This window comes from Ranitomeya variabilis, chromosome 5 (genome assembly GCF_051348905.1).
Source record: "Ranitomeya variabilis isolate aRanVar5 chromosome 5, aRanVar5.hap1, whole genome shotgun sequence".
Classification (NCBI taxonomy): domain Eukaryota; kingdom Metazoa; phylum Chordata; class Amphibia; order Anura; family Dendrobatidae; genus Ranitomeya; species Ranitomeya variabilis.
Genome location: NC_135236.1, coordinates 74,263,128 through 74,277,509, shown reverse-complemented (window position 1 = coordinate 74,277,509; position 14,382 = coordinate 74,263,128). Strand labels below are relative to the sequence as shown.

General features: G+C 41.7%; 1 protein-coding gene across 1 annotated transcript in view; it reads left to right on the top strand.

Moving 5' to 3' along the window:
- The window catches only part of ADAM9 (ADAM metallopeptidase domain 9), a 106,318-nt gene extending 97,871 nt beyond the window's left edge, over positions 1-8,447 (top strand). The window contains exon 22 of the mRNA XM_077262261.1: positions 3,360-8,447. Coding sequence (XP_077118376.1) covers positions 3,360-3,438 — 79 coding nt within the window. The 3' untranslated portion in view covers positions 3,439-8,447. The remainder of the gene's footprint in view (positions 1-3,359) is intronic.
- The last annotated feature ends 5,935 nt before the right edge of the window (positions 8,448-14,382 follow it).

The following is a 14,382-nucleotide window of genomic DNA, read 5'->3' as shown; positions in this document are numbered from 1 at the left end:
AGATGAAGATTTCATTTTTCAGCACGACCTGGCACCTGCTCACAGTGCCAAAACCACTGGTAAATGGTTTACTGACCATGGTATTACTGTGCTCAATTGGCCTGCCAACTCTCCTGACCTGAACCCCATAGAGAATCTGTGGGATATTGTGAAGAGAAAGTTGAGAGACGCAAGACCCAACACTCTGGATGAGCTTAAGGCCGCTATTGAAGCATCCTGGGCCTCCATAACATCTCAGCAGTGTCACAGGCTGATTGCCTCCATGCCACGCCGCATTGAAGCAGTCATTTCTGCCAAAGGATTCCCGACCAAGTATTAAGTGCATAACTGAACATTATTATTTGATGGTTTTTTTGTTTGTTATTAAAAAACACTTTTATTTGATTGGACGGGTGAAATATGCTAATTTATTGAGACAGGTTTTTTGGGTTATCAGGAGTTGTAGGCCAAAATCATCAGTATTAAAACAATAAAAGACCTGACAAATTTCAGTTGGTGGATAATGAATCTATAATATATGAAAGTTTAATTGTAATCATTACATTATGGTAAATAATTAAATTTAACACTATATGCTAATTTTTTGAGAAGGACCTGTATATCATATAGGATACACGGAGACTGCTGTATATATCATATAGAATACACGGAGACTGCTGTATATATCATATAGGATACACGGAGACTGCTGTATATATCATATAGGATACACGGAGACTGCTGTATATATCATATAGGATACACGGAGACTGCTGTATATATCATATAGAATACACGGAGACTGCTGTATATATCATATAGAATACACGGAGACTGCTGTTTATATCATATAGGATACACGTAGACTGCTGTATATATCATATAGGATACACGGAGACTGCTGTATAAATCATATAGGATACCCGGGACTGCTGTATAAATCATATAGGATACACGGAGACTGCTGTATAAATCATATAGGATACACGGAGACTGCTGTACATATCATATAGAATACACGGAGACTGCTGTATAAATCATATAGAATACACGGAGATTGCTGTATAAATCACATAGGATACACGGAGACTGCTGTATATATCATATAGAATACACGGAGACTGCTGTATAAATCATATAGAATACACGGAGACTGCTGTATATATCATATAGGATACACGGAGACTGCTGTATATATCATATAGAATACACGGAGACTGCTGTATAAATCATATAGAATACACGGAGACTGCTGTATAAATCATATAGAATACACGGAGACTGCTGTATATATCATATAGAATACACGGAGACTGCTGTATATATCATATAGGATACACGGAGACTGCTGTATATATCATATAGGATACACGGAGACTGCTGTATATATCATATAGAATACACGGAGACTGCTGTATATATCATATAGGATACACGGAGACTGCTGTATATATCATATAGGATACAAGGAGACTGCTGTATAAATCATATAGAATACACGGAGACTGCTGTATATATCATATAGAATACACGGAGACTGCTGTATATATCATATAGGATACACGGAGACTGCTGTATATATCATATAGGATACACGGAGACTGCTGTATATATCATATAGGATACAAGGAGACTGCTGTATAAATCATATAGAATACACGGAGACTGCTGTATAAATCATATAGAATACACGGAGACTGCTGTATAAATCATATAGGATACACGGAGACTGCTGTATATATCATATAGGATACACGGAGACTGCTGTATATATCATATAGAATACACGGAGACTGCTGTATAAATCATATAGAATACAAGGAGACTGCTGTATACATATAGGACACACGGAGACTGCTGTATATATCATATAGAATACACGGAGACTGCTGTATATATCATATAGAATACACGGAGACTGCTGTATATATCATATAGAATACACGGAGACTGCTGTATATATCATATAGAATACACGGAGACTGCTGTATAAATCATATAGGATACACGGAGACTGCTGTATATATCATATAGAATACACGGAGACTGCTGTATAAATCATATAGGATACACGGAGACTGCTGTATATATCATATAGGATACACGGAGACTGCTGTATATATCATATAGAATAAACGGAGACTGCTGTATAAATCATATAGAATACACGGAGACTGCTGTATAAATCATATAGAATACACGGAGACTGCTGTATAAATCATATAGGATACACGGAGACTGCTGTATATATCATATAGAATACACAGAGACTGCTGTATATATCATATAGGATACACGTAGACTGCTGTATATATCATATAGGATACACGGAGACTGCTGTATATATCATATAGGATACAAGGAGACTGCTGTATACATCATATAGGATACAAGGAGACTGCTGTATACATATAGGACACACCGAAACTGCTGTATACATCATATAGGATACACGGAGACTGCTGTATAGTATACATCACATAAGATACACGGAGATTGCTGTATACATCGCATAGGATACACTGAGACTGCTGTATACAATGCATAGGATACACTGAGACTGCTGAATACATTGCATAGAATACACTGAGACTGCAATATACATCGCATAGGATACACTGTGGCTGCTGTATGCACCGCATAGGATACACGGAGACTGCTGTATACATCATATGGGATACACTGAATCTGCTGTATACATCATATAGGATACACGGAGATTGCTGTATACACCAGATAGGATACACTGAGACTGCTGTATACATCATATAGGATACACTGAGACTGCTGTATACATAATATAGGATACTCGGAGATTGCTGTATACACCAGATAGGATACACTGAGACTGCTGTATACATCATATAGGATACACTGAGACTGCTGTATACATCATATAGGATACACTGAAACTGCTGTATACATCATATAGGATACATGGAGATTGCTGTATACATCATATAGGATACACGGAGATTGCTGTATACATCATATAGGATACACTGAGACTGCTGTATACATCGCATAGGATACACAAATAATACACATTAAAAGGTGTAAGGAAAATGAGAAGGAGTTGTCCATAATAACCAATGAGCTAAAATCTATGTACTTGCTACAGGCAGCTACCGACTAAGTATCTGTGGGATATTGCTTAGCAACCAGCATGGAACACGGCTCATAGCGAAGAAACTAGTAGGCCATTAAGGGTTAACTCTATGACAAGGGTGGAAGATTTTTATTCTAGAAAATTTCAGGGATAGATGTGTTCACCAAACCTTGGCAAATCGACTGAGTTGAAGTTTCAGAATAGAGTAAATGCCAATGTATTGTGTGTGATGTTGTACAAAACTGTGCATTCACCCATATTATTGTTTCAGGCCTCCGCTCCCTCACCAAAGAGAAGCCGCACATCCTAACATCGCCCCGGCACGTCCTCCACCTGCCCCTCCGGTATAACGCTGCTTTCTCGGGTCAGCGTAGCCTTTTCCCATCTGACTTTGTTACTAGGGTACATCTGTGTTTCCGAGAGACACGTCTTCTGTCATGCTTGGGAGACAGATTGCTTTCCAGAGACATCAAGTCGGACAAAGGTCCTCTGTTTACAGCGCGTGACTTCTGAAATGTCTGAGCAATCGTTCAACAACCTATTAGATGCTCACTTGTGGACGAGTAGGATTTTAAAGGATTTTTGCAAACAAAAAGACCATTTTACATTTACCTGAATTGGGGTTTTCAAGTCTCCAAAACATCCTCTCATCTGTACGACCCGACCACCAGGCCAAATATTCACCAACCACATCAGTTCATCAGTTTTTTCCACACTGGATCTTCAGTTCTCATCACAGCAACAGTAAAGACTAGGTCCAGATTGACAACTATTTTTTTAGCACTTATGGTCAACTATGCGTCTCCATGGTAACAGACTACAAACTATGTAGTCTGATTCCGCAGAAACTCCTTTTCATCTGTCCTCTACTTATTTGACTTGACTGTATTACTGCAGGATCAGACTACACAGGGTTTGTTTGTTGTCTGTTACCATGGTGACACATTTCTATAAGAACTTTAGACATAAAATAAAACTCCCTTTTAATTAGGACTATATGCAGTGTTACTCTTTTTCCATTTTAGATGCACTGGGCCGATAACATTTTATGAAGTTGGACGTTAACCTTAAAGCGGTTTTCCCATCTTATAAATGTTATATCGGTAAGAAATGCTATCATTCTCTGATAAGTGGTAGTCCTAATGCTCTATACCGCAACCGATCCTAATGAATTAAGGTGCATCACCTTCTAAGGAATCCTCCGCTCAAGACACTGGCACCTGTGTGACCGAGGTGCCATTTTTTCTTCATATCGGTGGGGTCCCAGAGGTTAGATCCTCACGGTCACTTCAGAAAATGAGAAATACGTCCTTACAAAAAAATATACCAATCACATTTCAAAGTATGTGAAATTAAAGGGTTCTTCCACATTACGCTACTATGTAAGATTGGAAGATCACTTTAGCGGAGGACGAGGAGTTGGGTTCCTCTCTTAACCTTCTGGTCCTCCTCCACTCCTACATGAAATTTGTGGAGATCCAACTGCTGACACCCACTGATATTAGTTGGGTTTATCTCTTTAAATTATTTTACCACTATGAACTCCTATTATGGGGGAAAAAGGCATTCTAAGGAAGCCTTAAGTAGCCAATCAGAATATTCAAGACTTGGAATCTGACTCGTTGCTATGGGCAACTCTGCTTTGCTCTAATTTGCACTAATTCTGACATATGACCCCCCCCCCCCATCATGTTCCCACTTACTCATAGTGGAGGTCGCCATTTTAGATATGTAACCAGTATTTTCCTACCAGCATCTTCCCTTTTAATAGGCTCCATTGTCGGAACGATGATTCGACATGCAATATGGCTGCCTGGATTTTTCTGCCATCATTACATGGATTTGACACTCCCCTTGGAATCATTATACTGTGAAGCGGACAATATAATGCTGATTAAGGATCTCTGAGAATAATGAAAATGATAAATTATTTTACTAATTGCTCTGAATTTTCTTCTCTGGCCTCATTCTATATTTTAAGTATATTTCACCAGTGAATCTACATTATGATTTGGGATAAATCCGTCAGTTAAGAGTAATTAACCTGCATACATGAACTATATGGAATACGATAACGTAAAGGCGAATCACCAGAAAACTCTCTATTAAAGGGGTTGTTCGGCCACTTAAAGGGGAACTAATGTGTTCTCAATGTTTCCATTTTTATTTCATAAATCAATAGCACGCATGGAAACAAACAACTCTGTAATATATCTTATCAGAGGAATCTGCTTCTTTTTCTTCCTGGACTGATCTTACACTCTCAGTTCAGGGGAGTTGCGCATTACAGAGATAGGAGATGGCAGTTGGTGTGGGCGGAGTTATACTGGGCGGAGTTATACAGGGCTCAGCATCTGAGCTGTGCTAGATCCACAGCAGAAAACAGTGATTGTATCAAAACTGCTTCACCTAGTATACAAAGTGATACATCGTTGGAATCGGGGTCTTTGCCCCTACATCATGCTGCTGTCAAATTACATAGCAAAAATCTGCTGATATATTCACTTTAAAGTAGATATGCCTTCACATAAATAGCCCTTTAATATGCCACAGTGAGCTAGTCATTGACCCTGCAAAGGCCGCTACAAGAAAAATGTAGTATTACAGAGAATTGAGAATAGCTTCTTAGTTCATAGAGGGAAGGAGTCCCAAGCAGGCACGTCCCCTCAGTGATGACCTTCTGCCCCTCTAAGTTCTCAGAAATTATCATGGTGATAACAAATATGCCCACCGTACATCTCCCATAGAAATTGCCATTTAGCACTCACGTAGCCAAGTGTGCCAATCGGGGCTTTCCAAGGTTGGGTGGCACCCAGAAAATTACAACTTAGACCTTTTTATTTACTAGTTTTGTATGTTTAGAACCATGTGATTTCTTTTTTTTCTGCAGTAACATACTTGAAATAGATACAGATGAGACTTTTTGAAGAATGTAACTTATTAATCACTTCAGTATCTTCAGGTGACTGCGTCTTGTGCCTCTAAGTTGTGGAACTTAAATACATTTTTACGTAAATTGTAACTGTCCACTTTAAAGGAGATCTGTCAGCAGGTTTTCTATGTAACCTGAGAGCAGCATGACGTAGAGTCTGAGATCCTGATTCCAGCGATGTATCACTTACTGGGTTGCTTGCTGTCATTTTCATACAATCACAGTTTTCTCTTCTGCAGAACCAGCAGTGCTAAGAATGCTGAGCCCAATATAATGCCGCCCATATTACTGACTGGCTGCTTTCTGCGTACACTGTACATTGACAGAAAGCTGCTAATCAGTGCTGGGGGCGAGGTTGGGCCAAGGGGCATGAGACACCTAGTCCTGAAGTGATAATCTCCTGCTGTTAAAACACTGATTTTATTGAAATTGCAACACACAGTGGTAAGTGATGCATCACTGGAATCGGTGTCTCTTCCCCTACATCATGCTGCTCTCAGATTACCTAGCAAAATCCTGCAGACAGTTTACTTTTAAGAATCAATGCAAGTGATGACTGGGATGTCTCATAGAATATTAAAGGCATACTAACACTCCAATAAAAAGAGATCCACAAAGTTATACATAGCTTAGAGTCATGGAGTGGGGCGTGACCCAGAAGCCCCTTTGGCCCTGCACGAGGCACAATACAGGGTGTAGTTAACCTTTTAAGTGATCGCAAAGCAAGAGTTGCAGTGTAGCTCTAACCTAAGGTGAAACATAATTACTATAAATTGACTATTTTTGTGCTTTTGCAAAGTCTTTAAGGGCGCTGGCGGATCTTTGCTACTCATTAGCTTAGCACTGGTTATGTCTCTGCCCCCAGTCATATTGTCTCCAGCTCCCCCTTATTGTTGGAGACTTTCCCCATTGCTCAGGGGCAGGGTTACATACTCATGTGACTGCAAGACTCCACCCATGAGGGGAATGATTTTGAAGAATTTCTACGAGATATGATGCATCCTAGGATTTGGGGTTATCTGTGTAATATTCATGGAAAGTTGGAGTTTTCTTTCAAGCTTGCCTGTGAGAAGGACATCCTAAAATGTGCCCAATACTGCAATGGGCCCTAGTTGCTTTAGTGATCAAATGTTTTAAGGATTCCCTTAATCCTTTACCAGTAAACACAATTTACTATAGGTGATGTACTACGTCCTACTGCACATACGTAAGGTTGACTCCATCCAACTATGAATTAACATTGGACAGAGTTTGATCTTATCAAATAAGAAACTTCTCCAGTTTCCAGAGACTCCTGGTATAAAGCCGGTCAAACTTGTCTAGATGGGACCTTCCCATGAATAGTTCATTCCTGGTAATGGAGTGGTGTAATTGTAGGATAGATAAGGGGCCCTTAAACTCTATTCAACACATGACCTCTTGTGTCCACCAACATTATCCATTGACGCAGTTGTCACATGAAGCCACCTTGGCCAATCACGACTCAACTTCACCGCAGCAATTGACTGAACCTTTTAATTACTTTTAGTCATCGGACTGATGAGCTTCATAAAACCACTTTAGTTTTATGGTATGGTTTATTCACTTCTTACTTAAAGCAATCACTTGTATGTAACATGACTGGTAATGTTCGCTCTTGTGTCCTCTAATTGCAATTCAAGAACTAGACCTATATTGCGGGTCTACCCTCCAAATTGGACCACTTTAAGACCCCTAAGAAATGCGGGGTCTACAAGGTAATCCCAACCCTCCTGATTGGGTGATTCATGGAGGACCTTCCACCAGCCCATCGAGAGGCTCAAGGACATGTTGAGTTTAGTCCAAGCCTATCTGCTCTTGGGGCAGGATAAGGCATCCAGTGTCCTTGGCTTAGGTCAAGGGTGGGGAACTTCGATGACCTTTTCTCTGGTCTTCGGGCAGATTCCCGGGGACCGTAGTGCTTGGGCCGGTAGCTGTATTTTAATGGCCGCCGACCTATTAATTTCTTGCTCTGTGAGCATGCCCACACAGTGTTCACTACTGAACCCTGAGGCGCGTGCAATGAAGGATTACGTCCTGACACCAGTGCCTGTGTCAGGATTTACTTTCTGGGCGGGCTAGTGTGTAAGTTGCACAGCCGCCAACGGATGGTAAAATTCCCCACCCATGGCTGAAATGATTGACCCATCTTGGCACGAAGCCCCCTATGCACAAGACTGAGTAATTCAGTGTAAACTGATGTTTTGCAGTTAGATAAAACTTGATGACATTGCCAGGAATAATGATGATTTCTCACTATTTGCATTGTTTAGTCCCATGCCCATACTAATGTAATGTTATGTGTATGTTTGAAATTTCACTTGACTTTTTTTATTTGATTTTTTGAAGGGCTTTTATTAAGCGTGTAAAATAAATACACTGTAATCAATAAAGAATGTTTTTATAATACCTGACGCTTTCAATCTTTTCCTACTTATCCTATGAATAATGTCTAAGGTCAGAAGACAATAAATTGTAGACATTTTCTCAAAATTATATCTGTCGTGTGGATTTGAGCGTGAACCAAGAGTCAACATGTCAATTCAATGGACTTGAACAAGAGTGTCCTCCACATCGATGACAGTCAACTTCTTATACTATTTCATAATTTTTATGGTCATCATATAGGCACGTATTGTTGACTTTAAAGATTTATCCTCTTTCTTACTGACTTTGTAGATGCTGAACAATATATGGTTCAGGAACATGAACCCCCAATGCTCCTAAGTATCTAAGATAACTAACGGAGCAAGTACTCAACGTTTCCTGGTCCAGCGACTGCTCCCCACCACTGCTCCGGTCTCGTGGTTTGGCTGCAGCTGTGACTTTACGCTGACTGCACATGTCACCATTTTAATCAGTCACTGAGCTCAGCGGATTGTGCCATCTACTTTGGCACAGCCACTGAGCTCAGCTATTGGCTACATCTGTGATGTGCATTGTCATCGTAATGTCACCACTGTCACCAAAACACAGAGACCAAAGGACGGTGGGGAGCTGTCGCGCTGGACCCAGGAGGGGATGAATACCTGCTCTGTTTGTTATTTTAGCTTTATTAGATGGTTTGGTGTATTCGTTCTCGAAAAAGGAAAACCCCTTAAAGGCTTTTGTAGCGCCCGCATCTCTGCCTGCGGTCCCTCTCCCTGCAGAGACACCAGCGTACTTGCCGCCCAGGCTTCCATCCTGCTCCTTCCGGGTCTGCTGCTGCCCAGGGTGCATGCACTCCTAGCAGGTCTCCAGTCACTGTGCTTAGGCTCCCTCACACTTCCTCTTTCTTAAAGCCATTGCGCGTGTTCCTCTAAAGTGTCCCCAGCCAATAGCTGGAGGTCATTTACTATTTAAAGCACCTCCTCCAACATGGAGGTGCCTGTGCAATGTTGTGAGTTTGTTCTGTTATGCACCCCCCAGTGCTCACCTCAACAGCAGCCGAGCCTGATTCACCCGCCTGAGTTTGTCTCTCCATCAGCTTGCCCTGTCTGCACCTGCAGTTCCTGTCTTCTTCTCTGCCTGACTGCATCTGTTGGACATTTCCCCGAGCCATCTCAGCTACCCGTTCCTAGGGGTCAGCTGCCATCCACCCTAGGTTAGTCCTGGAGTAGCACTTGGACCACCTACCTTGTCTCTCCTCGGATTTCAGTGTCGTTAGCTGCTGCGTATCCGAGGTCAGATTGAGTGAGTCTCCTATTCACACCCCTCCAGGTCTTCCTTGGAATTTGGCGCAGTGGTTCCATCGCCCAGCCCGTTACAGCTTTACAGTGTTAATTGGCAGTTCGGCCGAAACTTCATCGACATGTGGTTGGCCACTGCATGATTTTGAATTTTTAACCTGCATCCAGTGGCCAGCTACGGGATGGTGGAGTTTTGGCTGCTGCAACAGCCAAACTGTGTACTGGGATGAGAATCTTTATCAGTAGGATACTCAGGTGGGTGTAATACGAGGATGACAAAATGCATAATGCCCAAATAAGTTGTAAGGAAAACCACACGCTACAGAGGACCGGGGAAATACGGATATCACCCCACCGTCACTTTTCTGTGACTGAGCTTACACAGTCACAACTCTCTAGCGCCCCCCTTACCCTCAAGTCAGGGAACTGCACCTAAAATAAGTAGTCGCCGGAGAGGCTGCCCTGTCACGTACTGGTTATCGGGGCACTCTGCAGTGAGGATGGTATATTACCAGTCCAAGGCCGTGAATATATATATATATATATATATATATATATATATATCTATATATATATCTATATATATATATATATCTATATATATATATATAATATACACTCACTGGCCACTTTATTAGGTACACCTGTCCAACTTCTTGTTAACACTTAATTTCTAATCAGCCAATCACATGGCGGCAACTCAGTGCATTTAGGCATGTAGACATGATCAAGACAATCTCCTGCAGTTTAAACCGAGCATCAGTATGGGGAAGAAAGGTGATTTGAGTGCCTTTGAACGTGGCATGGTTGTTGGTGCCAGAAGGGCTGGTCTGAGTATTTCAGAAACTGCTGATCTACTGGGATTTTCACGCACAACCATCTCTAGGGTTTACAGAGAATGGTCCGAAAAAGAAAAAAAATCCAGTGAGCGGCAGTTCTGTGGGCGGAAATGCCTTGTTGATGCCAGAGGTCAGAGGAGAATGGGCAGACTGGTTCGAGCTGATAGAAAGGCAACAGTGACTCAAATCGCCACCCGTTACAACCAAGGTAGGCCTAAGAGCATCTCTGAACGCACAGTGCGTCGAACTTTGAGGCAGATGGGCTACAGCAGCAGAAGACCACACCGGGTACCACTCCTTTCAGCTAAGAACAGGAAACTGAGGCTACAATTTGTACAAGCTCATCGAAATTGGACAGTAGAAGATTGGAAAAACGTTGCTTGGTCTGATGAGTCTCGATTTCTGCTGCGACATTCGGATGGTAGGGTCAGAATTTGGCGTAAACAACATGAAAGCATGGATCCATCCTGCCTTGTATGGAGCATCTTTGGGATGTGCAGCCGACAAATCTGCGGCAACTGTGTGATGCCATCTTGTCAATATGGACCAAAATCTCTGAGGAATGCTTCCAGCACCTTGTTGAATCTATGCCACGAAGAATTGAGGCAGTTCTGAAGGCAAAAGTGGGTCCAACCCGTTACTAGCATGGTGTACCTAATAAAGTGGCCGGTGAGTGTGTGTGTATATATATATATATATATATATATATATATATATATATATATATATATATATATATATATATATATATATATATATATATATATATATATATATATAAACCTGCGATCCGTCACTGCCAGGATCCTCCAATAACACGAGAACGGCATGCTGCCACCAGTTCCTCGTTATATATAAATAAGCCCAGTCCGTTAACAGGCTTATATCTGGTCAGAAAACAACCCCAGGTAGCATATAAGTACTAGCTGGACTCGCAGACGTGGGAAATCGGGTTTCGAGATAAAAGAGCAGCCCAAAATTAATATTTTAATTGCCAAAAGGCGCACTCGATACTACAGGTATATGCAGAGTAATATGCAGAGATTACAGCCAGAAGTACAGATAAAAGTAAGGTACAGGTTGGGGATAGCAGTTAGCTGTATGAGCCACTTTACCGGTTCTTATCACGTGTGGATGGAGGGAAGCTCTTGTATCCACAGGCACCTTCTTAGTTTCTGGTCCGTCCCCATGGCTTCATGGCAGAACAATGACAAAGGCTAAAGGTGGGTATCTAGCTTTTAAGCCTTAGCTCGCCCCCTCCCATATTTGCCACCGCCCCTCTGAGTTGGGCTGAATTCTCCTCCCTTGACCTCCTAGCTGAAATAATTCCCAATAACTAGGATGGGTCATAACTTTCTAGGGGGAGGTCCAAACGGGACGACTGACGTCTCAACGGGTTCGTTGGGCCTGGACCGATACGGAGAGTCCAAACTTGGGTCGGCTAAGAGGTTCTGGAGAGCCAGTCTCGATAGCTCGGAATCTGGGACAGCTAGAGAAATATGAGATGCAGGGGTGCGTGTGGAGGTATCCCAGGAATCTGGTGGTGTATCGGACATAACCCTGAGACGCCCTAGGGGGAACGTTGCGGCGCCCCCACTCCACGGCGGCTTTCCCTTGGGTCCCTATAAATCCCTAGTATTACCAATGGGTCCCTCTACCCACACAATATTTGATACACTAAAGGTACCCCTCAATTGCTAAACAAAATTGATCCTGTATATAGGGATTACTGCACCCCAACACCATGAATATAAAAACAATGGAGAACATGTAGTGGGCTATTGACAGGCATGAGTGATACCTAGCCACTCTAATTAGGACCAGGAATTGATAACCACGATCCACAAGCACCTGTAACGTGGGTCACAAACAGCTTTGTATCAATAGACTAGTTAATATGTCCAAGACTGGGCAACCTGCCCGATAGGTGACGATTAATAATATTGATATAAATATCAATGCCGTAGGCAAACAAAGCCCCTATTGATATTAAACGACCCTAAACAGATCTGCCCAATTGATACTCAACGTTAGGTGCCTCGCCGTCAGTCCACTATCCTAAGTCGCCCCACTATCCTAAGTCGCCTTGAGGCGACTTAGGATAGTGGACTGACGGCGAGGCACCTAACGATGAGTATCAATTGGGCAGATCTGTTTAGGGTCGTTTAATATCAATAGGGGCTTTGTTTGCCTACGGCATTGATATTTATATCAATATTATTAATCGTCACCTATCGGGCAGGTTGCCCAGTCTTGGACATATTAACTAGTCTATGATACAATGCTGTTTGTGACCCACGTTACAGGTGCTTGTGGATTGTGGTTATCAATTCCTGGTCCTAATTAGAGTGGCTAGGTATCACTCATGCCTGTCAATAGCCCACTACATGTTCTCCATTGTTTTTATATTCATGGTGTTGGGGTGCAGTAATCCCTATATACAGGATCAATTTTGTTTAGCAATTGAGGGGTACCTTTAGTGTATCAAATATTGTGTGTGTAGAGGGACCCATTGGTAATACTAGGGATTTATAGGGACCCCAGGGAAAGCCGCCGTGGAGTGGGGGCGCCGCAACGTTCCCCCTAGGGCGCCAACCCCCACTGATGGGCAGCTACCAGTATAGTTACTATTTAGGGATTTTCTCCTCCCCCCAACATTAGTTTTTTCACGGTGTGTTTTTTTGTATGTTTTGGTGTAGCCACAGGTTGGTGGCATTTTAGACTATTACAATAAATAATTTGTTTTGGGTTCTATATGAATACCACGTTTTACTATCCCAAATTGAAGCATTAAATATAAGAATAACCCTGAGACGCACAGTACTCTCATAATTCATCTCTAGGTGTCGGTGCCTAAGTGTCTACACTTTCATTGTACTCTCATAGTGGGCTGCCTTGCACAAAAGACAGCAGGGGGTCCTAGCTATGCTCCTCCTTGCCTTCATTAATTCTCTGGCCATATTATTATTATTATTATTATTTATTGTTATAGCGCCATTTATTCCATGGCGCTTTACAAGTGAGGAGGGGTATACATAATAAAAACAATTACAATAATCTTGAACACTACAAGTCATAACTGGTACAGTAGGAGAGAGGTAAAGTTCTGTTCTATTAGGAATTGTGTACTTTTCTCAAGGGTGGGGGGCCGCTTCAGGAGTGGGAAGGGAGATCTCTGGATAATCTATCAGGCCTGAATTAATAAATCCAAAATGGAGTCTCCCTCGTCCCTCACATAAGTTTAGTAGGAAAATACTAACAATGTCTTTTAGGTATCCAAATAAAATTATTGTATGTAAGGGGTTAATAGGCCAGGATTGGAGTAATCTCCATTTCTGGTTATTGCTGTAGGATGTCAGTGGGCAATTTGTATATTAAATGGTAAATTTTATAATTTTGTATAGCAGAGATTATATGACTATTACATAAGTCAGATGTCTAACATAAGGGTAATGCTAAAACTTCCATCTTTGAAAGCTGTACTTAAAGGTATTTGTTCATGTGGTGTATGTTCCCAAATGTAAGGTTATCTCCCATACTGTATTTGAGCCTTTATGATGGCTTCCAAGTTTGTTTTCTTTGCCTTTGCATATTATTGCCTCCTCCAGTCTTAAGTCAGTTGATTTATTGTTATGTGTTTAACAAGTCAAATTAGACCAAGATTTAAGCATAAAGTTCTATAAATTTAGACCTAGTCAAGGGAAAGGCATTTGTGCAGGAGGGTATTTGTGTAGGATTTGTCAAAGACAGTTAAATATGGCAGCTGGGCAAGAGACATGTACTCAAGATACTCAAACACCAGTTCCTCTTTCCTCCTGTTTTCCATGTACAACGCTC